The sequence below is a fragment of the Odontesthes bonariensis genome, chromosome 18, assembly GCF_027942865.1.
Source record: "Odontesthes bonariensis isolate fOdoBon6 chromosome 18, fOdoBon6.hap1, whole genome shotgun sequence".
Classification (NCBI taxonomy): Eukaryota; Metazoa; Chordata; class Actinopteri; order Atheriniformes; family Atherinopsidae; genus Odontesthes; species Odontesthes bonariensis.
In genome coordinates this window covers 697,920-724,689 of record NC_134523.1, presented here as the reverse complement: position 1 = coordinate 724,689, position 26,770 = coordinate 697,920, and the positions used below count along the sequence as shown (strand labels likewise).

The 26,770-nt window shown below is 46.2% G+C and overlaps 1 protein-coding gene across 3 annotated transcripts; it reads left to right on the top strand.

The window, feature by feature from the left end:
• Positions 1-3,463: 3,463 nt before the first annotated feature.
• Positions 3,464-25,156, top strand: clspn (claspin). 3 transcript variants are annotated; one of them, XM_075449969.1, is made up of 24 exons: positions 3,464-3,741; positions 5,829-5,943; positions 6,627-7,015; positions 7,101-7,250; positions 7,612-7,668; positions 7,759-7,831; positions 9,880-9,982; positions 10,163-10,602; positions 11,308-11,496; positions 12,031-12,197; positions 12,271-12,419; positions 15,685-15,737; positions 15,820-16,007; positions 16,747-17,269; positions 18,979-19,012; positions 19,087-19,159; positions 19,229-19,323; positions 19,607-19,768; positions 19,888-20,009; positions 22,476-22,606; positions 22,679-22,799; positions 24,058-24,137; positions 24,337-24,492; positions 24,814-25,156. In XM_075449969.1, the coding sequence occupies exons 2-24, from the start codon at positions 5,886-5,888 to the stop codon at positions 24,937-24,939; spliced, it is 3,639 nt and encodes a 1,212-aa protein (XP_075306084.1). In that variant the 5' UTR covers positions 3,464-3,741; positions 5,829-5,885; the 3' UTR covers positions 24,940-25,156. The 3 variants fall into 3 exon arrangements, with proteins under 3 accessions (XP_075306084.1, XP_075306083.1, XP_075306082.1); XM_075449968.1 differs by having other exon boundaries at positions 3,464-3,942; positions 19,090-19,159; XM_075449967.1 differs by having other exon boundaries at positions 3,464-3,942.
• The last annotated feature ends 1,614 nt before the right edge of the window (positions 25,157-26,770 follow it).

Sequence of the window (26,770 nt, the reverse complement as noted above, 5' to 3'; positions counted from 1 at the left end):
GAAAGGAAAGGAAAGGAAAGGAAAGGAGAGGGAAAGGAAAGGAAAGGAAAGGATAGGAAAGGAAAGGAAAGAGAAGGAAAGGAAAGGAAAGGAAAGGAAAGGAGAGGGAAAGGAAAGGAAAGGAAAGGAAAGGAAAGGAAAGACAAGGAAAGGAAAGGAAAGGAAAGGAAAGAGAAGGAAAGGAAAGGAAAGGAAAGGAGAGGGAAAGGAAAGGAAAGGAAAGGAAAGGAAAGACAAGGAAAGGAAAGGAAAGGAAAGACAAGGAAAGGATAGGATAGGAAAAGAAAGGAAAGGAAAGGAAAGGAAAGGAAAGGAAAGGATAGGAAAGGAAGGAAAGGAAAGAAAAGGAAAGGAAAGAGAAGGAAAGGAAAGGAAAGGAAAGGAAAGGAAAGGAAAGGAAAGGAAAGGAAAGGAAAGGAAAGAGAAGGAAAGGAAAGGAAAGGAAAGGAAAGGAAAGGAGAGGGAAAGGAAAGGAAAGGAAAGGAAAGAAACGAAAGGAAAGGGAAGGAAAGGAAAGGAAAGGATAGGAAAGGAAAGGAAAGGAAAGGAAAGGAAAGAGAAGGAAAGGAAAGGAAAGGAAAGGAAAGGAAAGGGAAGGAAAGAAAGAAAGGAAAGGAAAGAAAAGGAAAGGCTAGGAAAGAGAAGGAAAGGAAAGGAAAGGAAAGGAAAGGAGAGGGAAAGGAAAGGAAAGGAAAGGAAAGGAAACGAAAGGAAAGGAAAGGAAAGGAGAGGGAAAGGAAAGGAAAGGAAAGGAAAGGAAAGGAAAGGAAAGGAAAGGAAAGGAGAGGGAAAGGAAAGGAAAGGAAAGGAAAGGAAACGAAAGGGAAGGAAAGGAAAGGATAGGAAAGGAAAGGAAAGGAAAGGAAAGGAAAGGATAGGAAAGGAAAGGAAAGGAAAGGAAAGGAAAGGAAAGAGAAGGAAAAGAAAGGAAAGGAAAGGATAGGAAAGGAAAGGATAGGAAAGGAAAGGAAAGGAAAGGAAAGGAAAGGAAAGGAAAGGAAAGAGAAGGAAAAGAAAGGAAAGGGAAGGAAAGGAAAGGATAGGAAAGAGAAGGAAAAGAAAGGATAGGAAAGGAAAGGAAAGGAAAGAGAAGGAAAAGAAAGGAAAGGGAAGGAAAGGAAAGGATAGGAAAGAGAAGGAAAAGAAAGGATAGGAAAGGAAAGGAAAGGAAAGGAAAGGAAAGGAAAGAGAAGGAAAAGAAAGGAAAGGGAAGGAAAGGAAAGGATAGGAAAGGAAAGGAAAGGAAAGGAAAGGAAAGGAAAGGAAAGGAAAGGGAAGGGAAGGAAAGGAAAGGAAAGGAAAGGAAACGAAAGGAAAGGAAACAAAAGGATAGGAAAGGAAAGGAAACGAAACAAAACGAAACGAAACGAAACGAAACGAAAGGAAAGGGAAGGAAAGGAAAGGAAAGGAAAGGAAAGGAAAGGAAAGGAAAGGAAAGGAAACGAAACGAAACGAAAGGAAAGGGAAGGGAAGGAAAGGAAACGAAAGGAAAGGAAACAAAAGGATAGGAAAGGAAAGGAAAGGAAAGGAAAGGAAAGGAAGTGAAAGGAGAGAGAAGGAAAGGAAAGGGAAGGAAAGGAAAGAGAAGGAAACGAAACGAAACGAAAGGAAAGGAAACAAAAGGATAGGAAAGGAAAGGAAAGAAAACAAAATGAAAGGAAAGGAAAGGAAAGCTCTGACTTTTTCCTGGAGAACCATTTTGTGATGCAAATGTATTACTCTGTTGAACGCATATTGTTCTGAGAAGCAAAACGCTTTATTTTTTAAACCCCAGCCAACTAGCCGGACTACCTTCATCAGCACCAAAACGAGGCTGGAACTCTGCTCACAGGACGCAGCAGGGGGTAAGAAGATGTTCAGAAATGATGCTGCTGATATGGGATGTTACACAGCTTCATGTCAAAAGAGGCGAACTGTCCCTTTAAAGAGGCGAACTGTCCCTTTAAGGAGGCGAACTGTCCCTTTAAAGAGGCGAACTGTCCCTTTAAAGAGGCGAACTGTCCCTTTAAAGAGGCGAACTGTCCCTTTAAAGGCTCTAGCATGGTTGCTGCGTCTGCTCGCGCGAGCGGTGTTGATGACGTCACGAGTTTGTGCCCGCCATAGGACCCTATATAGTGGCGCAAGTCGTTGCGCGCCAGTAGTTGCAATTTTCTCCGTCACAGAGGTGGCGCTGCTGCGTGAAGGTTACCTCTACTCTACAACCACGAAAGTGGAGAAGAAAACAATGCCGCTGTCAAGAGCAAGAATACTGTAATTAATGATACTGCTGCAGTTTTCGGATCATTTTAATTTTTTAATTCAGTTAAAAGAGGTGAAGGTTTGAAGCCCCCGGCATCAACAGAGTCTCTGCCCTCTTCTTTGCCTTCACGTATCTGTCCCGTAGCTGCTTCCACACATTCTTACAGAACTCTCCCTCTTTCCCCAAAGTTCTGCCCATCTCTGTGCATCAGTTTGGGGAGTTTACGTGCTCCCTGTGCTGTTTCACTGCAGTTTCGTACAGCTGCTGTACAAACGCACCTCCTCACTGAGCCTGGTCTCACATCGGTCCATCCGGTTCGTTGTGCTCGGCGCCGCCAAGTTACAAAAATCGACTGGTGCACGACAACGCGCTGCGCCGTCTTTTCAAGGCAAGCGCCAGGCCTGAAACGCCATTTTGACGTCACGGTCCACCACCGCCGTGACAGACGCGGCAACCATGCTACCGCCTTAAGGAGGCGAACTGTCCCTTTTAAGAGGCGTACTGTCCCTTTAAAGAGGCGAACTGTCCCTTTAAGAAGAGGAGATAATGCTTGTGATTAAATCTGCTCAGTATGAAGCGTGGCTGACGACCTTTGGCTCTGAGGTGGTGGAGTTCAGGTGTGAACCAGGAGGCTGAGGGTCAGTGTTTCAGTGGGAGAGCCGACCATCAGGAGTGGATTTATGTGCTGAATATTACTGAGTGATAGTTTAGTTTTGGACAGTGTGACATTTTATTAAACTGAGAAATCCAGAATTAAGAACTGATTTAAACCCATTTGTTTCTGAATCAGTGCTCTGAATTTATGATGTGAAACAACAAGACCCTGATCAGATCATTTATGTGGATCAGGATCAACAACAGTTGGTGTAAAGTTGTGTTTGTATATTAAATTTCCATAGAAAATATGGAAGGTAGACAGTTTGGTCTGTAAAAGTCTATTTTAACTCATTTTTTTAGAAAGATAATTCTAAAGATAGAATAGAATAGAATAGAATAGAATAGAAGTACTTTATTCATCCCAGCTGGGAAATTACTTTGCAGTTGCAGCATACAGACAAGTAAAAATAAAAATAAAAATAAAGTAAAATAAAAAATATATATGTATATATGTATATGTAAAAAATAATCAGAGATGGAAGATAACAAAAAATGTTTAAAACAAGTGGCTTTCCTGAATAAATGATCTAATCTTTAGCATTTTAATCAGTCCCATTCACAGCCTCCTCTGAGTGATTTTTGATCGGAGCGCTCTTTTTTCTGCACCTGTAAGCCGCCACAGTGACAACAACCCACCACCTTCCCTTTGTTATTCAGGGAAAACCCTTTAACCCCGCCCGTCCACACTTCTCCCGGTGATCGAATCGTGTTTCAGCTCAACCGTGACGCCACAGTGGGCGGATACAAGAGTCTCAAATGGACCAATGGCAGAGCAGGAAGCGGCGGATTGATGAAAAACTGCGGGCCAGCTGTCACGGCGCGCGAAAGCTCAAACTTTCTATTCGGTGAGTGAACAGGCGGGAGGAAGAGGGAGCGGAGCGGCTGAACGAGGCATAAATGTTTGATTAAGTCACTGAAATAGCGCTGTAAACGCGGACACGGTCCTTTCGACTGCGACGGTTCGGCGCCTCTGCGGGTTTTTAGTCTGTTGGAGGAGGTGAAGCAACCCGGGGACAAAGATGAGCCTGGCTGGGTCTCAGCAGCAGGTGAGGAGGCCACCACAGCTATATATATATATTTATATATATATATATATATATATATAATCAGCTGGTATACGGGGGCACTATCAGGCTGAACGAACTCATATTATCTGTTATAAACCAGTGATTAATTCAGTTAAAGTGTTGTTAAAGAGCGCTTAGGGTTAGCATTAGCCACTTAGCTTCTCCGGCTAGGTTAGCTAGAATCGCTACTTGCTAGGGTTGACAACCGTCACTTGAAAAACGGAACCGTCCCGTATTGAGCTTAAAAGGGACGCACTTTGTCCCGTATTACTGTGAGAGTCTAAAAATAGTCAGTATCATGCCAATGGAAAGGAATAACGGGGCTTTATATGAAAATGTACGGTAAACTTTTTCCCAGGCCCTGTCCTGCTCTGACTGACCAATGGGATGACAGCATATTCACACACGAGAATACGCTGTCATCCCATTGGTCGAGGAGTTACTGAGAAGATAGCAGAAGACAACAAAGCAGCATACTCAATTTTACTCTCAAGTTAAAGTACTGAAGAACTTACTTTTAAAAGTACAAACTACATTTTCTAATATCACTACATCGCTGTATTGTTTTCTGAATGCTTTTACAGAACCATGTAACTCTGAAACCACTTAATGTAGACTTTTTGCACCACTCTGCTACAAAATAACAATAACACGGCAGCTATGCGCTAACAGTGCAACAGTACTTTTACTCAAACGGGGGGAAATCATTTTTTCATTCATTCGTCTTAAAGTATTGGTGAAATAAAGACACAGGTAAAAAAAAAAAAAACTTCTCCTTTAAGAAAGATACTTATTTTATTCAGCTAATTTTGTTATTTTATATTAAAGTGAATTGCTGGATAATAATTTGTTTTCCATGTGTTCATGTCACTCAAAAATATGCATCTAATTCAATTCAGGTTCGAGTCAAATTGTTAAAAAATTGTTTCCAGGCCAGGAAGGGTGAAGGCAATCGGTTTCGGTCGACCCTTCTAATGAGGTGTCCCTTATTTATTTTTCAGGGAGTTGGCAACCCTAGTACTAGATAACCTAGACTCAATCTGCTTTAATTCATTCATTTTTTTATCAGTATAGTATTCTAATCAGATGACCACTGTTAAAACTTTACACGAACCCAAGCCGACATCAAATGGGCTGTTAATGGAGAGCAGAGTACAGTTTTTTTTTTTTTTTTTTAGTGTTTAAGCTAACATTCAGGGAGCTGTGCATGCTGGGAGAGGAAGCCATTGTTTGGTTGCTGCAGGGTGCCATCTGGCTGACTTTTAACTGCATTTCCAAGGAAAAAAGAAAGCTTTAACCACCCAGAAACTGTTTTCTAAAGAGTCTCTGCTACATCTGGGGTATTCTGTTCCAGATCTGGCCGGTGTGAGTGTTATGCTGTTTGACCTGAAGAGGTTTAGAGTCCAAAAAGCGATGAAATGATAGAATAAAGCTTTAAAAGATCACAAACCGTGTTTTTAAAAGCATCTCTGTCCTCTATATGACCATTTAGTCTGGGTTTGACCTGTGCTCTGAAAGTGGGATAAAAACTGTGAAATGACCCAGGTTTGGATTTTCAGAGCAGATGTTTAACAAATTACAAAAGTGCGTTGAAGACTTTGTGGGATATGAGGACGGTTTGGGTTTTAACTAACCCGAATATTACCGTTAATCCAGATCCAACTAGTCCAAGTGTTGATGTTTTTAACTGGATCCGGTTTAAACACTGATCCAGGAGCCGTGCTATTTATCAGCCACGTAAACGTGCTTCGTGTTTGCTTCAGAGAGATGACGTTTCCCTGAGTGTTACAGCTTTAACATCACGTTCCAGTTTGCACCAGAGAGGCTCCAGGCAGCCTAAGTTGTGTTTTATGTTGTTGCATCAGGCAGAGGTGCCGCCGGCCGTGGGCCCGACCGCACCGGAGAGCGACTCGGACAGCGGGATGGGCTCGCCAGCTGAGGAGGCGGTCGCAGAGGCCGCCAAAGGAGAAAACCTTCCAGGTACGACAGCACACAGGGGAGAGACGAAACAGAACGATTTAATTCATGTTTGACTCTCAGGTTTGGATCATAGTTCAGTTCCAAAGGTCCTTTGTGCCACCGAGCAGCATCACATCACATTAGAAGAGGTTTTATTCATATAGCACCTTTCATAGATAAAAATCACAAAGTGCTTTACACAGTAAAACAAAATTACAAAGAGAAAAAAAGTTCATATATGGGTACAAAAGGTGACATCGGGCCAATCAACTAAAAGCCTGTCTAAAGAAGAATGTCTTCATCTGCTTCTTAAAAGAATCCACAAAATTTATTTGCAAATAAGGCTGGAAAATAAGTATTTGGTCACCTACAAACAAGCAAGATTTCTGGCTGTCGCGGACCTGTAACTTCTTCCTTTCCTCTGTCTCCAGCCTTATTTGCAAATAAATTCTTTAAAAATCAGACAATGTGATTTTCTTATATTTTTTATTTATTTATTTATTTTTCTCATTTTGTCTCTGGTGGTTGAGGTCTACCTGTGATGTCAATTACAGGCCTCATCTTTTTAAGTGGGAGAACTTGCACAATTGGTGACTGACTAAATACTTTTTCCCCACTGTATCTGAAATCTGAGTGGATGTTTGTCTCCGATACGATGAATGATGGAGTCCTCATTAGATTCAGATGTCTGGTTTGTTTTTCAGAGTCTGATGACGATGAAGACATCACAGCTCACAGAAAGCCTCGCCGCAACGCCATCAGAGACAGCGACAGCGAGGAAGAGGAGGCGGAGAGGAGCGTCAACATGGCCGAAGCTCTGCTGTTATCTGCGTCCAGCGGAGAGGAGATGGAGACGGTGGAGGCGGAGAAGAAGGACAACAGGAAGAGCAGGAGAATAAGCCACGCCCCCTCTGACAGTGAAGACGGCGAACAAGAGAAGAAGAAGGAAGAAACGGGCGAGGAGGAAGTACAGAAGGAGCAGAAGAAGAGAGGGAAGAGTCGGAGACATCGGGAGAGAAAGGAAAAGAGCAGCAAGGCGGTGGAGAAACTGAAGAAGAAGAAGGAGCGTTTCTGTGAGAGAGAAGAAGAAGAAGTGAGTTCTGTTTTTAACCGTCTGAAACGACCTTCAGCTCGAATGTTTCAGGCTGATAAAACGGTGAATGTTGTGGTGTCCTCAGGACGCGCCGCCTCCTCGTGCTCTGAACGACAGCGGGTGTCCGCTGGGCGACTCGGACCTGTTCGATACCGGGCTGGGTGAGGAAGAGGAGGAGGAAGAGTCCCTGGACGCCATCCGAGCTGCAGTCGAGCAGAAGATGAGAAAACGCCAGGTATGCATAAATACTTTATTCATCCCAATTTGGGAAATTATTGTGTTGCAACAGCGTACAGAAAAACAAGCAAATATAATAAAAATAGAGAATAAACATCAGCTATATACAAATCTACAGTATGAAGAGTAGGGTAAATAATAATAAACATCAGTAAACTAAATAAAAACAGATTTGTACATTTAACAATAAAGGTAAAAATAACTAAATAAATTTAACTGAGCAGACCAATAAGAAATATAGGGTATATGGGTAATTTACATTATATTGTATTATGAAAGGATCTGTGAGAATGCAACTCATTCATGAAGCTCCGCTCAAAGGATGTGAAAACAGGGTCTGATCTTTAATGTCGCTGCAGAATTCTGACGAAGAAGACGAGGAGGAGGAAGAGGCGCCGGAGAAGCCTCAGCGTACGGTAAGCAGCACCCAAACTCTGCCTTTAATACGCTCAGAAACTCTGAAACGTGTCGTAAAGACTTCTCCTGTGGCTGTGTGGCGTCTGCAGGAGAGGAAAGCTGCTCGTGCCAGCAGAGAGGCGATGAAGCAGCTGCACAGCGAGTCCCAGAGGCTGGTCAGAGGTCAGTTCACCCCGCACACCGTCACAAAACGCAGCGGCCCGCCTCCTCACTGCTAAACGCAAAGCGTGACCACATGTCCCCGGTCTTAGCTTCGCTGCATTGGCTCCCAGTTCCTTTTAGAATAGATTTTTAAATTTTATTGTTAGTTTTTAAAGCTCTTGATGGCTTAGCCCCTCAATATTTGACCGAGCTCCTTCATACTCCCCCGCCAGATCACTGAGATCCTCCAATCAGCTCCTACTGGCCCCCCCTAAAACAAAACTCAAAACCAAAGGTGACCGAGCCTTTGTGGCAGCGGCCCCTCGGCTCTGGAATAACCTTCCCCGGCACATTCCATCTGCAGGATCTTTTGAGGCTTTTAATCATATTTAAGTAGACTCTCTGCTGATAACCTTGATTTGTTTTACATCTTTATTTTATTTGACCTTATTTTATTCTATTTTATTGCCAGGGTTCCCGCGGGGTCTTAAAAAGTCTTAAAAGCATTGAATTTATGAATTTGGAAATAATACCTTAAAAAGACTTGAAAAAGTCTTGAATTTTGATATCTGGGTATTAAAATTTGTGCAGTAACTTCTCCGTATCGCATTCTCCTCAAACGTTTCATTTGTCAACTAGGCTACTGTTATTTTGAAAAGCCTAAATAACGTAGCCTAAATGAAGAGTGGCGGAACCAATCATTGAGAACGCTGCCGCTCCGCCCGGGTCCGATCACATTGCTGCAGCACTGACACAGACCACAGCAACAAGCCAAGCAGAAGCGTGAGAAATCAAGGCAAATCTCAGCAGAAAACAAGAAGGTTTAACTACGCCGTTATGTTGTTTTTTAACATTTGTTTGCGTGTCCTTGCTTCCCATTTCTTGCTGGGATTATGGGGAAATGTAAATGTAATGAAGCGTGGCGCGAGAAATAATCATTTTGTCACTGGTTAAAACCAGTGGACAATAATGTATACGAGGCTTTTTGCACAGTGTGCAAAAAGAGGATTCAGCTTGGTACCATGGGCTGAAGGCGTTAGTCTCACGCCAAGTCCTCCAAGCAAATGAATAATATCAAAGCGAAGGATCAAACTCCTTCCATCGCCGGGGTGTTTCAACCGGCCAACGCTAGCCAGTTAGCTATTAATGTATCTGAGCTAGCAGACACGTTAACTGTGAGTAGATCTGCGAACAGCTTTTGGTCCACACCAACCATGAAAGCAGAGGTGTTGTGGACTCCTAACACAATCACCAAACACCATTCATATAATGGAAACAAAGGTATTTCAGAGTGTTTTAAATGCATGTTCCCCGATTCCGACATCGCTGCCACAATTACTCGTGGTCCCGACAAAACGGCGTACATAGCCAAGTTTGGTTTAGCTGTGTATATTAGAGAGGAACTGGTGTCCAAGGTAAACAAATCACCGTCCGTTCTTATGTTCGATGAGATATTCTATGTTCTCATTTTTTATTTGATTTTCATTATTTATAGTTCTCTCTACTCCCCATATTCCCAGCATGGAATAAGTAGCTAGCTAACATGTTAAAAAACAACTTAACTGTGTCAGTTAAACTTTTTTGTGGTCTGCTGAAATTTTCTTTGAGTTTTCACACCTCTGTTTGGCTTGTTGTCTGTGCTGTGGTGTTGTAGAGTTTACTACTACTATGCTGCAATGTTTCATCAATGCTTTACACAGTCCACACTTTCATTTGTTTGAGAAATAAATGAACAAATTAAAAAAAATAATAAATATTTGCCGGTAGGTCTGAAATAGGCCGTGATATGGGTATTATTATTTTTTTTATAAATGGTCTTAAAAAGACTTAAATTTGACTTGAAGAAACCTGTAGGAACCCTGATTGCACTGTGTTTTAGTATCTATTGATTTTTAACTGCTTGGAACGGCAGCGTTATCTGAGTCACTTTTACCTTTTAATGCAGCTTTTATCCTGTACAGCACTTTGGTCAACCTCGGTTGTTTTTTAAATGTGCTCTATAAAGTTTGAGTTGAGTTCACAGGTTCGTTCCTCTGATCTGAAGCTGAACGTCTCTCGTTCCTCTGCAGAGTCGACCATCGGACTGCCGTACCACATCCCCGAGCCCAAGACCATCGACCAGTTCTTCAAGAAGAGAGTCCGGCCGGGAGGTCCCGCCATGGCGTTGTTGAAGTAAATATGAGCACAAGTAGAAATGGCCACATCTGAGGATGGATCAGCCATAAATAAGTAGCATTTAAACCCAAAGCATTATCACCTCCAGCCTGCTGAGGAATGAGAGCAGCTGGACATCCTGAATTCATCTTCTGATTCTTTTCTCACGATAATTTAACCAAATCTTCCTGTTTTCAGATCCGTAAAGTATTCAGTGATGATGCTGGAGACGCCGGTGGCTCCGCCCCCTCCTGTAAACGCTCCCACGGAGCAGGAGGCTCCTCCCCCTCAGGTCCAGTCTCTACCTCAGCCTGCAGCCACCTCGTCCCCACAGCAGGAGGGCCTCAGCCAGCCCGGAGGAAACCCAGAGAGCCCGGAGCCGGAGCAGGAGTCGGGCCCCATGCTGTACCTCTCTGAGAGTCTGCAGGGGGGAAGCCCCGCTGAGCCCCCGGAGCAGAACCAGCCCGCAGCAGCACCTGAGCTCCAGGAGGCGGCGTCAGAACCTGCAGCCGCCACCAGGCCCAAGAGGGACCGGCGGAGCAGGCTGAGGGAGCTCGGGCTGGACCCCCCGCCTGTGGCCAGGCTGTGTCCGGATGATGGAGCCTTCGTTCAGCTGGAGCCGCCTCAGGCCAACCCCGGTGAGTCATGATCTAATTTATCTGTAGCACATTTCATGTACAAACAGTTCAAAGTGCTTCACATAAAATAAAAGCATTGCAGCAGGGAGTGGAAGAAGCATTAAAAATACATAAAAGAATATAAAGAGAAACAAATAAAATAATTTAAATGATTAAAAACCAGCAACAGTCCAGATAAGCTCAAAGATAGCGTGCAGATTTCATGCATAGACACATGAGAACAGAAATGTTTTTAACCTGGATTTAAAAATGTCTCCATTTGGTGAAAGTTTAATCTCCACTGGCAGTTTGTTCCACTTGTTGGCAGCATAACAGCTAAATGCTGCTTCTCCATGTTTAGTCTGGACTCTGGACTGGACCAGCTGACCTGAGTCCTTGGATCTCAGAGCTCTGCTGGCTTTATATTCTCTGAACAGATCACAGATGTAAACCATCAGCAGGCTTTTAAAATCTATTCTGTGACTGACTGGAAGCCAGAGTAAAGATTTTAAAGCTGCTGTGATGTGTTCAGATCTCTTAGTCCGGGTTAAAACTCCAGCAGCAGCGTTCTGGATGAGCTGCAGATGTTTAATGCTCTTTGTGGGAAGTCCAGTTAAAAGAGCGTTACAGTAATGGAGTCTGCTGGAGATGAATGATGTCATCAGCTGTCAGAACGTCGGTTAGTCAGAATCTGGCGTCCGTCTCACCCGAGTCGTCTCCTCCCAGGTGTGAAGGCTCTGAAGGAGCGCTACCTGCGACACGTTCAGGCGCCCGCGCCGCCGCAGGGGGAGCGCACCGTGCAGCTCAGCGTCATCCGCAAAGACAGCGCCCCCTCAGGCCAGGAGGAGCTGCGCGCCGAGTCCCTCACCGTCACCGTTAAAGATGGCGCAGAGGAGCCGGCGCCCGCCAAACCAGGTCTGTAAACGCGTTGTGGTTCAGTTTGTGATGAAGGCGAGTTAGAAGCTAGCAGAGAACAGAAGGAAGCTAGGAGATAACAGAAGGAAGCTAGGAGATAACAGAAGGAAGCTAGGAGATAACAGAAGGAAGCTAGGGGAGAACGTAAGGAAGCTAGAGGAGAACGGAAGGAAGCTAGCGGAGAACGGAAGGAAGCTAGCGGAGAGAACGGAAGGAAGCTAGCTGAGAAAACGGAAGGAAGCTAGGGGAGAACGGAAGGAAGCTAGCGGAGAACGGAAGGAAGCTAGCTGAGAGAACGGAAGGAAGCTAGCTGAGAGAACGGAAGGAAGCTAGCTGAGAGAACGGAAGGAAGCTAGCTGAGAGAACGGAAGGAAGCTAGCTGAGAGAACGGAAGGAAGCTAGCTGAGAGAACGGAAGGAAGCTAGCTGAGAGAACGGAAGGAAGCTAGCTGAGAGAACGGAAGGAAGCTAGCTGAGAACCAAGGGAAGCTAGCTCAGAGAACACCTGTAACAGCTCACCTGCTCGTCTCTGAAGGAGAGAAGCTGCTGACTCTGAAGCAGCGCCTTCAGCTCGCCATGGCCCAGCGCAGGAAGGAGGAGAGGGAACGCAAGGCCGAGCTGCAGCGCCTCGACAACGAGGACTGCGAGGAGGAGGAGGACGAGGAGGAGGAAGATATGACGGACGAGTCGGGGGAGGAGGAGGTAGGAAGACGAGTGGGTTGCTTATTTAGACGAGTTGATAACTGTTTAATAACTGAGCGGCGCCGTGTTTCAGGGCGTGGACGACCTGCTGGGAGGTGACGACGGCGCGGAGGATGAGGACGGGAGCGTGGCCATCAGGAGTCCTGCGGCGCCGACCCCTGACCTCATGACCACAGACGGCACTCTGATGCTGTTCCCCGGCAGCTCGTGCTCTCGCACCGGGTACGTCTGATCAGAGCTTTTATACGTCTGATCAGAGCTTTTATACGTCTGATCACAGCGTATGGAATCAGAGCTTTTATACGTCTGATCAGGGCTTTTACAGCGTATGGAATCAGAGCTTTTATACGTCTGATCAGAGCGAATGGAATCAGAGCTTTTATACGTCTGATCACAGCGTATGGAATCAGAGCTTTTATACGTCTGATCAGAGCTTTTATACGTCTGATCAGAGCGAATGGAATCAGAGCTTTTATACGTCTGATCACAGCGTATGGAATCAGAGCTTTTATACGTCTGATCAGAGCTTTTATACGTCTGATCAGAGCTTTTATACGTCTGATCACAGCGTATGGAATCAGAGCTTTTATACGTCTGATCAGAGCTTTTATACGTCTGATCACAGCGTATGGAATCAGAGCTTTTATACGTCTGATCGGAGCTTTTATACGTCTGATCAGAGCTTTTATACGTCTGATCACAGCGTATGGAATCAGAGCTTTTATACGTCTGATCAGAGCTTTTATACGTCTGATCAGAGCGTATGGAATCAGAGCTTTTATACGTCTGATCGGAGCTTTTATACGTCTGATCACAGCATATGGAATCAGAGCTTTTATAAGTCTGATCAGAGCTTTTATAAGTCTGATCAGAGCTTTTATAAGTCTGATAAGAGCTTTTATACGTCTGATCACAGCGTATGGAATCAGAGCTTTTATAGGTCTGATCGGAGCTTTTATAGGTCTGATCGGAGCTTTTATACGTCTGATCGGAGCTTTTATACGTCTGATCGGAGCTTTTATACGTCTGATCGGAGCTTTTATACGTCTGATCAGAGCATATGGAATCAGAGCTTTTATACGTCTGATCAGAGCTTTTATAGGTCTGATCACAGCTTTTATACGTCTGATCACAGCGTATGGAATCAGAGCTTTTATAGGTCTGATCACAGCTTTTATACGTCTGATCACAGCGTATGGAATCAGAGCTTTTATACGTCTGATCGGAGCTTTTATACGTCTGATCAGAGCTTTTATACGTCTGATCACAGCGTATGGAATCAGAGCTTTTATACGTCTGATCAGAGCTTTTATACGTCTGATCAGAGCATATGGAATCAGAGCTTTTATAAGTCTGATCAGAGCTTTTATAAGTCTGATCAGAGCTTTTATAAGTCTGATAAGAGCTTTTATACGTCTGATCACAGCGTATGGAATCAGAGCTTTTATACGTCTGATCAGAGCTTTTATAGGTCTGATCGGAGCTTTTATACGTCTGATCGGAGCTTTTATACGTCTGATCGGAGCTTTTATACGTCTGATCGGAGCTTTTATACGTCTGATCAGAGCATATGGAATCAGAGCTTTTATACGTCTGATCAGAGCTTTTATAGGTCTGATCACAGCTTTTATACGTCTGATCACAGCGTATGGAATCAGAGCTTTTATACGTCTGATCAGAGCTTTTATAGGTCTGATCACAGCTTTTATACGTCTGATCACAGCGTATGGAATCAGAGCTTTTATACGTCTGATCGGAGCTTTTATACGTCTGATCAGAGCATATGGAATCAGAGCTTTTATACGTCTGATCAGAGCTTTTATAGGTCTGATCACAGCTTTTATACGTCTGATCACAGCGTATGGAATCAGAGCTTTTATAGGTCTGATCAGAGCTTTTATAGGTCTGATCGGAGCTTTTATAGGTCTGATCGGAGCTTTTATACGTCTGATCGGAGCTTTTATACGTCTGATCGGAGCTTTTATACGTCTGATCGGAGCTTTTATACGTCTGATCGGAGCTTTTATACGTCTGATCGGAGCTTTTATACGTCTGATCAGAGCTTTTATACGTCTGATCACAGCTTTTATACGTCTGATCAGAGCTTTTATACGTCTGATCACAGCTTTTATAGGTCTGATCAGAGCGAATGGAATCAGAGCTTTTATACGTCTGATCAGAGCTTTTACAGCGAATGGAATCAAAGCTTTTATACATCTGATCGGAGCTTTTATACGTCTGATCAGAGCGAATGGAATCAGAGCTTTTATACGTCTGATCAGAGCTTTTATACGTCTGATCACAGCGTATTGAATCAGAGCTTTTATACGTCTGATCAGAGCGAATGGAATCAGAGCTTTTATACGTCAGATCAGAGCTTTTATACGTCTGATCAGAGCGAATGGAATCAAAGCTTTTATACGTCAGATCAGAGCTTTTATACGTCTGATCAGAGCGTATGGAATCAGAGCTTTTATACGTCTGATCAGAGCTTTTATACGTCTGATCACAGCGTATGGAATCAGAGCTTTTATACGTCTGATCACAGCTTTTATACGTCTGATCACAGCGTATGGAATCAGAGCTTTCATACGTCTGATCACAGCGTATGGAATCGGAGCTTTTATACGTCTGATCGGAGCTTTTATACGTCTGATCGGAGCTTTTATACGTCTGATCGGAGCTTTTATACGTCTGATCAGAGCGAATGGAATAAGAGCTTTTATACGTCTGATCACAGCGTATGGAATCAGAGCTTTTATACGTCTGATCGGAGCTTTTATAGGTCTGATCGGAGCTTTTATACGTCTGATCGGAGCTTTTATAGGTCTGATCACAGCTTTTATAGGTCTGATCGGAGCTTTTATACGTCTGATCACAGCGTATGGAATCAGAGCTTTTATACGTCTGATCACAGCGTATGGAATCAGAGCTTTTATACGTCTGATCGGAGCTTTTATACGTCTGATCAGAGCGAATGGAATCAGAGCTTTTATACGTCTGATCAGAGCTTTTATACGTCTGATCACAGCGTATTGAATCAGAGGTTTTATACGTCTGATCAGAGCGAATGGAATCAAAGCTTTTATACGTCAGATCAGAGCTTTTATACGTCTGATCAGAGCGAATGGAATCAGAGCTTTTATACGTCAGATCAGAGCTTTTATACGTCTGATCAGAGCGAATGGAATCAGAGCTTTTATACGTCTGATCAGAGCGAATGGAATCAGAGCTTTTATACGTCAGATCAGAGCTTTTATACGTCTGATCAGAGCGAATGGAATCAGAGCTTTTATACGTCAGATCAGAGCTTTTATACGTCTGATCAGAGCAAATGGAATCAGAGCTTTTATACGTCAGATCAGAGCTTTTATACGTCAGATCAGAGCTTTTATACGTCTGATCAGAGCGAATGGAATCAGAGCTTTTATACGTGCTATATCAGAGCTGTGCTGTGATGCTGACTGAGTGGTTCTGTTCCCTGCAGAGACGGCGTCAGAAGGTCCGGACCGGCTGGACACGACGGCAGCAATAAGATGGGTGGGTTCAGGAGACCGATGCTCAGTTTGACAGATGATCCAGATGTTTATCGCTGCTAACACTTCTCTGTCGTCGTCTCCAGAGGAGGACGACACTCAGTCCCTAAAGGACAACAGCCACAACAGCAGCTTCGAGCTGGCCGGGTCCATGATTACCTCGTACCAGCCCGTCACGAACCAGCGCTCCGTGGGACGAGGCGTCCCCAACTCCATCTTCCACTCGCCCTCCACCTGCTTCTCCCGGCCCAGCTTCCTGGGCTCGGCCTCCAAGGTGAGATGGAATAACGTGAGATGTTTAACTCCTACCAACACGTTCTGCTCAGTTGTTTCACACGGACAGTTTTTACTGTCGCACATCGTGCTGAACGCCAGCAGGCGGCGCTTTCTGTTACAGCAGCATTTCAGCTGGGAGCTCTTAAACAAGTCGCTGTAAAAAAATAAAGAAATAAAGAAAATCTCCTTAATCTTCATCAGAGCTCAGAGAAAAGCAGCCAGTTCACATATCGAGTCCACTGAGCGGAACAAACACAAGGAACATTTTACGTTAGTATTTTAATGGAAATCAGTAGGATTGTTAGCTGAGAAGGAAGTTGGCAGAGAACAGAAGGAAGCTAGCAGAGAACGGAAGGAAGCTAGCAGAGAACAGGAGGAAGCTAGCAGAGAACAGGAGGAAGCTAGCTGAGAACAGGAGGAAGCTAGCAGAGAACAGAAGGAAGCTAGCAGAGAACAGAAGGAAGCTAGCAGAGAACAGGAGGAAGCTAGAAGGAAGCTAGCAGAGAACAGAAGGAAGCTAGCAGAGAACAGAAGGAAGCTAGCAGAGAACAGGAGGAAGCTAGAAGGAAGCTAGCAGAGAACAGAAGGAAGCTAGCAGAGAACAGAAGGAAGCTAGCAGAGAACAGAAGGAAGCTAGCAGAACAAACATCGAGGGAACGCTGGAGTAGCTCAGTAATTATTTAATTGGATTTCCTGATTTGTTCCCTCCTAAACTTAGTTTTTCTTCCTCCCGTCAGAGTTCAGGGAAACTCTCGGAGCCGTCTCTCTGCCTCCCCGTCGAGGACTCGCAGGACCTGTACGCCCCTCCGTCCCCCGGGGCCGACTCGGGGCCCCTGGGAGGCGGGGCTTCTGGTCCCCTGGGCGGAGACTCGCAGGGCCGCTTCTCTCTGGAAGACGACTCCCAGCTGCTGGACGCCGACGGCTTCCTGAACGTGGGGCCGCGGCCCGGTGCGCCGCCCTCCCACAAGAGGCAGCTGATCATGGACAGCCTGGATGAGAACGCCATGGACGCCAACATGGGGGAGCTGCTGGGGCTGTGCTCGGGGGTGTTTGGGGCGGCGGGGGGCAGCTCCCGCCGGGGCCTCGGGGCCACGCAGGAGGACGAGCTGCTGGGGCTGTGCTCGGGGGCGTTTCCTCAGACTCAGGCCGCAGAGGAGCAGACGGACACGGGGAAGAGGAAGGACGGAAGGCGGGAGGAAGCGTCCGACAACACCATGGATCAGCTGCTGGGACTCTGCTCGGGCAAATTCCCCAGTACAGGTGAGTCTGCTCCCCTTCTCTGAGGAGGCGGGTTGAATAACCTCAAACAATGTTCCCTCTGAGCTGCTCGCACAAGAAAATCTATGCAGCGCATAAAATAAAATTCACCATAAACGTATTAATTAATATCTAATACTAGATCTAATTAATTAGACCAATAAAGTGTTTTTTTGTAACACTTTTCACTGTAACGCAGTGAGTGACAGGTGTTCAGCCAATGATGCGGTTTACTTACGCTATGCAGCCAATCAGAGCATTGATCGTGCTTGCATATGTGCCCATAAAGATGTGCAGGTTAGCTGACAACAGTGCGGCGGAGTTTAGGAGCTAAGACACGCCCCTTATCATGGCGAAATGAACGGGCAGCGCCAGCGACACATCCACTCACCGAGTAAAAAAGAAATGCGGTTCTTTTAGGATGGAATGGCTGTCAAGTGGTGAAACTGGGGGGGATTCTTTCTTTTTTCGAGTGAGAAAGGTCTACTCTGCAAAGCATGACTCGCATATAACAGATAACATATACTACACATCTGATGAACAACAAGATTTGTGTCTTTTTCATTTTAAGTGGGCCAAATCACTTATATTAAAAGTAAACTAATGAAAATTGCTGCCGTGATTTGATTCTTTTAAAGGGACAGTTCGCCTCTTTAAAGGGACAGTTCGCCTCCTTAAAGGGACAGTTCGCCTCTTTAAAGGGACAGTTCGCCTCTTTAAAGGGACAGTTCGCCTCTTTAAAGGGACAGTTCGCCTCTTTAAAGGGACAGTTCGCCTCCTTAAAGGGACAGTTCACCTCCTTAAAGGGACAGTTCGCCTCTTTAAAGGGACAGTTCACCTCTTTAAAGGGACAGTTCGCCTCCTTAAAGGGACAGTTCTCCTCTTTAAAGGGACAGTTCGCCTCTTTAAAGGGACAGTTTGCCTCTTCTGACATGAAGCTGTGTAACATCCCATATCAGCAGCATCATTTCTGAACATCTTCTTACCCCCTGCTGCGTCCTGTGAGCAGAGTTCCAGCCTCGTTTTGGTGCTGATGAAGGTAGTCCGGCTAGTTGGCTGGGGTTTAAAAAATAAAGCGTTTTGCTTCTCAGAGCAATATGCGTTCAACAGAGTAATACATTTGCATCACAAAATGGTTCTCCAGGAAAAAGTCAGACCTCACAATCTCTTGGCCCTATTTTCTTTCCCTTCGTATCACTGCTCAGAAGCAGGGGACTGCTCGGTCTGCACAGCAGGCAGTGATACGAAGGGAGAGAAAATAGGGCCAAGAGACTGTGAGCTCTGACTTTTTCCTGGAAAACCATTTTGTGATGCAAATGTATTACTCTGTTGAACGCATATTGTTCTGAGAAGCAAGACGCTTTATTTTTTAAACCCCAGCCAACTAGCCGGACTACCTTCATCAACACCAAAACGAGGCTGGAACTCTGCTCACAGGACGCAGCAGGGGGTAAGAAGATGTTCAGAAATGATGCTGCTGATATGGGATGTTACACAGCTTCATGTCAGAAGAGGCCAACTGTCCCTTTAATAAGCCATGTAACTTGCTATGACCCAAGGTTTTGAACAGGTGTGAGGCCACAGCGTGCACATCTGATGCTGCTCACAGTGGTCCTCAGTGTGTTTGCCCAGAAACATGAAAAATAAGGAACATTGGCCTCACCGTGTTTTTGTTTCCTCGTATTTAGCTGAGTCTCTGCTGTTGGTTTCAGGTTCTGCTGCCGGAGCTTCACCAGAACAGGACAGGTACGGCCTCCATGTTTCCTCTCCTTCTTTAAAAGGTCTGAATGCTAAAGTCTGACTGAGATTTCTCTGCACAGCAGAAAGGAGGAGGAGGAAGAGGAAGAGGAGGACTGCGAGTTCCACCTTCTGTCAGATGTGGAAAGTGAGAAGGTAAATAAATGTCTTTAGATCTGGAGGCGAAGCCTCCTGGAAGAGTTTCTGAAATGATTCTGTGTGCAGGAAGAGGAGGACGAGGGAGACGTGGAAGAGGAGGAGATGCAGGGTGTGTTCGCACCCCAGCGGGTAAAGAAGAAGAAGAAGAAGAAGAAGAAGATGTATGTACAAATTCAAATGTAACTTTATTAAAATGGAGTTTTCTGAGGAACGCTTTTATTCTTCAGCCTCTGGAGGAACTAAAGAATAAAACTAAAAACAAACCTCCAGCTTTAACATCAGTTTATTGGTTTTACTTTTCTATTAAACGTCACTTTTTAAAGATCTTTGATCCTCGAACACCGAGGAGGTTCTGAGGGAGAACGGCGTCCATCTTGTTCTGGACAAAAAGAACGATGATTTCCTCTGAAAGGTCTCCAGAACTCTGCTTCTGTTTGCTCTCAGGACTTTGATCGACTACGTGGACTCGGAGGCGGAGCTGTCGGGCAGCGACGACGGCACCGACGACGAGGACGGCGAAGGCGGCAGCGAGTACGAGGAAGACGAGCTCCTAGAGGAGCTGCCCTCCGACGAAGAGCTGCAGGACCAAGTCAACAAGATCCACATGTGAGTGCCGGCTGCCGGCAGATGTTTGCGGCTGCCGGCAGATGTTTGCGGCTGCTGTTTCTGGTGTCGGGAGGCAGAACTTTAGGGTTTCTAAAGTTTTCCAAATGTTTTTCTCTCAGGAAACACGTCCTGGACGATGATAAGCGCCGCCTCAGGCTGTACCAGGAGCGCTACCTCGCCGACGGGGATCTACACTCCGACGGGCCGGGACGAGCTCGCCGCTTCCGCTGGAAAAATATCGGTGAGTTGACGGGAGAAAAGTAGCTGTTGCTGCCACCTGGTGGTCGGGGTGGAGGTGGCAGCCATCTTAAATATAAACTGTCCGACGTCGAACAATCTCCTGATGAGAAAAGGTGTTTGCTGACAGCTTCCTGAAGGTTCCAGTCTGGCACTGGCTCCAGGAAGCTAGCTGAGAACGGGAGGAAGCTAGCTGAGAACGGGAGGAAGCTAGCTGAGAACGGGAGGAAGCTAGCTGAGAACGGGAGGAAGCTAGCAGAGAACGGGAGGAAGCTAGCAGAGAACGGGAGGAAGCTAGCTGAGAACGGGAGGAAGCTAGCTGAGAACGGGAGGAAGCTAGCTGAGAACGGGAGGAAGCTAGCTGAGAACGGGAGGAAGCTAGCTGAGAACGGGAGGAAGCTAGCTGAGAACGGGAGAAAGCTAGCTGAGAACGGGAGGAAGCTAGTTGAGAACGGGAGGAAGCTAGTTGAGAACGGGAGGAAGCTAGTTGAGAACGGGAGGAAGCTAGCTGAGAACGGGAGGAAGCTAGCTGAGAACGGGAGGAAGCTAGCTGAGAACGGGAGGAAGCTAGCTGAGAAGCTAGCAGAGAACGGGAGGAAGCTAGCTGAGAACGGGAGGAAGCTAGCTGAGAACGGGAGGAAGCTAGCAGAACGAGAGGAAGCTAGCAGAGAACGGGAGGAAGCTAGCAGAGAACGGGAGGAAGCTAGCAGAGAACGGGAGGAAGCTAGCAGAGAACGGGAGGAAGCTAGCAGAGAACGGGAGGAAGCTAGCAGAGAACGGGAGGAAGCTAGCAGAGAACGGGAGGAAGCTAGCAGAGAACGGGAGGAAGCTAGCTGAGAACGGGAGGAAGCTAGCAGAGAACGGGAGGAAGCTAGCAGAGAACGGGAGGAAGCTAGCAGAGAACGGGAGGAAGCTAGCAGAGAACGGGAGGAAGCTAGCAGAGAACGGGAGGAAGCTAGCAGAGAACGGGAGGAAGCTAGCAGAGAACGGGAGGAAGCTAGCAGAGAACGGGAGGAAGCTAGCAGAGAACGGGAGGAAGCTAGCTGAGAACGGGAGGAAGCTAGCTGAGAACGGGAGGAAGCTAGCTGAGAACGGGAGGAAGCTAGCTGAGAACGGGAGGAAGCTAGCTGAGAACGGGAGGAAGCTAGCTGAGAACGGGAGGAAGCTAGCAGAGAACGGGAGGAAGCTAGCAGAGAACGGGAGGAAGCTAGCTGAGAACGGGAGGAAGCTAGCTGAGAACGGGAGGAAGCTAGCTGAGAACGGGAGGAAGCTAGCTGAGAACGGGAGGAAGCTAGCTGAGAACGGGAGGAAGCTAGCTGAGAACGGGAGGAAGCTAGCTGAGAACGGGAGGAAGCTAGCTGAGAACGGGAGAAAGCTAGCTGAGAACGGGAGGAAGCTAGTTGAGAACGGGAGGAAGCTAGTTGAGAACGGGAGGAAGCTAGTTGAGAACGGGAGGAAGCTAGCTGAGAACGGGAGGAAGCTAGCTGAGAACGGGAGGAAGCTAGCTGAGAACGGGAGGAAGCTAGCTGAGAAGCTAGCAGAGAACGGGAGGAAGCTAGCTGAGAACGGGAGGAAGCTAGCAGAACGAGAGGAAGCTAGCAGAGAACGGGAGGAAGCTAGCAGAGAACGGGAGGAAGCTAGCAGAGAACGGGAGGAAGCTAGCAGAGAACGGGAGGAAGCTAGCAGAGAACGGGAGGAAGCTAGCAGAGAACGGGAGGAAGCTAGCAGAGAACGGGAGGAAGCTAGCAGAGAACGGGAGGAAGCTAGCAGAGAACGGGAGGAAGCTAGCTGAGAACGGGAGGAAGCTAGCAGAGAACGGGAGGAAGCTAGCAGAGAACGGGAGGAAGCTAGCAGAGAACGGGAGGAAGCTAGCAGAGAACGGGAGGAAGCTAGCAGAGAACGGGAGGAAGCTAGCTGAGAACGGGAGGAAGCTAGCTGAGAACGGGAGGAAGCTAGCTGAGAACGGGAGGAAGCTAGCTGAGAACGGGAGGAAGCTAGCAGAGAACGGGAGGAAGCTAGCTGAGAACGGGAGGAAGCTAGCTGAGAACGGGAGGAAGCTAGCTGAGAACGGGAGGAAGCTAGCTGAGAACGGGAGGAAGCTAGCTGAGAACGGGAGGAAGCTAGCTGAGAACGGGAGGAAGCTAGCTGAGAAGCTAGCAGAGAACGGAAGGACGCTAGCTGAGAACGGGAGGAAGCTAGCTGAGAACGGAAGGAAGCTAGCTGAGAAGCTAGCTGAGAACGGAAGGACGCTAGCTGAGAACGGAAGGACGCTAGCTGAGAACGGAAGGACGCTAGCTGAGAACGGAAGGAAGCTAGCTGAGAACGGAAGGAAGCTAGCTGAGAACATACATGGTCCTAAAACCCGACTGTTTGGGTTCTGATCCAATGTCTTTGTTATAAAAACTGTTGTTTTTTTCTTTAATAAATGACAGAAATGAAAGAACTTTATTTTGTTTGTTTATTTTTCCAGACGATGGGTTCGACTTGGACCAAACGGGAGCGGAGGGACAGGAAGAGGGCGAGGAAGACGAGGATGTGGACACGGCCGAGGTCCAGAGGAGGAAGGCCAGGCTGGAGCGGGAGCAGTGGCTGAGGGAGCAGGTAGGATGTTTCACAGCGTGAACGGGGAAATTAAACCAGCTGCGAGCGGGTTGTGAACTTTCTGCTCCTCAGTCCGAACAGAAAGCCAACATAGGGGAAGATCTGGATGCAGACGATGAGAAGATCGGAGACCAAGACAGTCATTTTATGAAGCTGGCGAAGAAAGTGACGGCCAAGACTCTGCAGAGGAAAGGTCAGTCTGACGCCTCACGGGAGGAACCGTAGAGTTTATCAGATTTATCAGAAAAACACAACGTGACTGAAACTAGTCAATTAACTCGACTCAGATCCTGCTGAATCTGGATGATCTGCTCGGTTTAACTCAACACGTTCTGCTCAGCGGTCGCCCTGTTTCACACGGACGGTTTTTACTGTGACACATGGTGCTGAAGGACAGGATTATTTCAGGTTAAACAGGTTTCAGAGGCCCGGCCGACGTCCCACCAGAGTCTGGGTGAGCTCTGCTGACTCCTACAAAGTTTCAGCTTTGTGTCGCTCAGAAAAGATGCTGAACTCAGAGAGAAACGCTGTGAGGACACAGAGCTTTTTGAGAAAAGAGGGAAACATGTCTAAAGTTTGGGAGCATTTCAAAGAAAAGAAAAGGGAAAATACTGAACAGTGTGTCCATTGTAAAAGCCAGTTAGCTTAGCACGATAGCACAACGCTACAGCAGAAAGCAGCCGGTTCACATGTGGAGTCCACTGAGCGGAACAAACACAAGGAAACATTTCACGTTAGCAGTTTGATGGTAATCAGTCGGCTTGTTAGCTGAGAAGGACACTAGCAGGGAACAGGGGGAAGCTAACGGAGAACAGAAGGAAGCTAGCGGAGAACAGAAGGAAGCTAGCAGAGAACGGGAGGAAGCTAGCGGAGAACGGGAGGAAGCTAGCGGAGAACAGAAGGAAGCTAGCGGAGAACGGAAGGAAGCTAGCGGAGAACGGAAGGAAGCTAGCGGAGAACGGGAGGAAGCTAGCGGAGAACGGAAGGAAGCTAGCGGAGAACGGGAGGAAGCTAGCGGAGAACGGGAGGAAGCTAGCGGAGAACGGGAGGAAGCTAGCGGAGAACGGGAGGAAGCTAGCGGAGAACGGGAGGAAGCTAGCGGAGAACGGGAGGAAGCTAGCGGAGAACGGGAGGAAGCTAGCGGAGAACGGGAGGAAGCTAGCGGAGAACAGGAGGAAGCTAGCGGAGAACAGGAGGAAGCTAGCGGAGAACAGGAGGAAGCTAGCGGAGAACAGAGGGAAGCTAGCGGCTAACAGGGGGAAGCTAGCGGAGAACAGGAGGAAGCTAGCGGAGAACAGAGGGAAGCTAGTGGCTAACAGGGGGAAGCTGAATAATCGAGCACCTGAATAATTTACAAAGGCTTGAAACATGAAATAAAGTCCAGATTGAGCAGATCGGGGTCAGAGGAAATGTTTGGTATCAATAATCGGACGGTTTGTTGTTTGAACCAGAACCTCCTGCAGCATCGCAACCAGAGAAGAAGACGACCGCGGCTCTGAATCCTTTCCAGAGACCTTCGCAGCCTTTACAGGTGAGTCACTGAGCGTCTCATTTCTTCTCCTCAGTTTATTTCCGGCTGCCTCTCTTTGCTTTTTGCTTTTTTTAATCAGATAAACTCTGGTTTCCGGCTCTTGTTGCAGTAATGCTGCCTCGGCCCGTAGATAAGAAGCTGCTGGGCCATAAAATGTCTGTCTTTTGATTTTTCTGAGTGTGTGTGGGGTTTCTTCCAGGTGAGGAGGGGTTCTCTCCTGAGTCAGCCTCAGTCCGTCCTGCAGAAACTGGCCTGCATCTCTGAGGGGAACCCTCTGGCGCCCAGAAACTCCCGAGGCTTCCTGTTTCAGACGCTGTCCCCCGAGAAGGCGCCGGCAGACGAGCCTCAGAAACGGGTGAGTCGGCGCCAAGTCGCCCAATGATGGTTTCATATGGAGGGACCGGACTAAACTGGACCCCTGATGGAGCTCGGTCATTCAGAGCTTTATATGTGAGGAGAAGAATCTTACATTTTTATTCTGAGTTTAACAGGGAGCCGATGAAGAGAAGCTAAAACTGGAGAAATATGATCTCTGCTGTTAGTTCTCATCAGAATCAGAAGGCCAGCAGGCGGCGCCAGAGTCCACGCTGTTCGTGTTTTCCCTGCTGTCAACATGTTGGCTTCCTTCATCAGAAGCCTGAGATGTGATGCTGAACTCTGAACGTCTCTTCCTCAGGTGATGAAGAAGAGGGGAGCGGCGGCGGCGGCGAGCCCGGCAGCGAAGAGGCTGTGCAGGGAGAACAAACCTGCCGGCCAGATGAAGGCGCCTCAGAGGAGCATCTTCAGCTTCCTGGACCACTGAGGAAGAGGAGGAAGAGGATGAAGAGCAGTCCTGATGTTGATTCGTTTGCTGTGTGGCCTTTAAAATGGCCGCTCTCAGATCAAGCCGTCTTAATTTTACCTCCATTGTTTAAATTTTTTATCCTGTAAATAAGGTTAGATTATTTTTAATCTTTGCTTCTCTGTAAGATGCTGACAGTGTATTTGTTTTACAGTGTAAATAAAAGCGTATTTTAAGACCCCGACTCCTCCTGTGTTCAGTGGAGACGGACAGAAATCTGTCTGCCGGCTGAACGCCACCAGAGAGCGACCGTCTGCGCCCTCTGAAAATATGACCTCATAACCAGGTGACTCTACGTCCTGTCTTAGGCTGTGTTCGAAGCTACATACTGCATACTACATACTGCATACTGCATGCTACATACTGCATACTACATACTACATACTGCATACTACATACTGCATACTATATGCTACATACTGCATACTTCATACTGCATGCTACATACTACATACTACATACTATATGCTACATACTGCATACTACATACTGTATACTACATACTGCATACTATATGCTACATACTGCATACTACATACTGCATACTATATGCTACATACTGCATACTACATACTACATACTGCATACTATATGCTACATACTGCATACTTCATACTGCATGCTACATACTACATACTACATACTATATGCTACATACTGCATACTACATACTGCATACTACATACTGCATACTATATGCTACATACTGCATACTACATACTGCATACTATATGCTACATACTACATACTACATACTGCATACTACATACTGCATGCTACATACTACATACTATATGCTACATACTGCATACTACATACTGCATACTATATGCTACATACTGCATACTACATACTGCATACTACATACTGCATACTATATGCTACATACTGCATACTACATACTGCATACTACATACTGCATACAACATACTTCATACTACATACTGCATACTACATACTGCATACTATATGCTACATACTGCATACTACATACTGCATACTATATGCTACATACTGCATACTACATACTGCATACTATATGCTACATACTGCATACTACATACTGCATACTATATGCTACATACTGCATACTACATACTGCATACTATATGCTACATACTGCATACTTCATACTGCATACTTCATACTGCATACTACATACTGCATACTGCATACAACATACTTCATACTACATACTGCATACTACATACTGCATACTATATGCTACATACTGCATACTTCATACTGCATACTGCATACTTCATACTGCATACTGCATACTTCATACTGCATACTACGTACTGCATACTTCATACTACATACTACATACTTCATACTACATACTACATACTGCATACTACATACTGCATACTATATGCTACATACTGCATACTACATACTGCATACTGCATACTTCATACTGCATACTACATACTTCATACTGCATACTTCATACTGCATACTGCATACTTCATACTACATACTACATACTGCATACTACATACTACATACTCATCGATCAGACAGTATGCAGAGCGTTTACCCACAATGCATTTCGCTCCTGCCCGAGCCGAAATCAGCCGGCCTGAAACTGATTTCCCTTAAGCTCTAAACTCTGTAAACTTTAGCAACATTTGAAACATTTTCAGGTGAGAAAGTAGTCGTTTAGATCCCCAACGTGTTGAAAACCTGACAAAATACCGGCTGTTTACAATTTTGTTCCCACGAATTCGGCGCTACTAAAGCTAGCCGCAGTGAGCAACGCACTTCCTGTTATTTTCACAAAATAAAA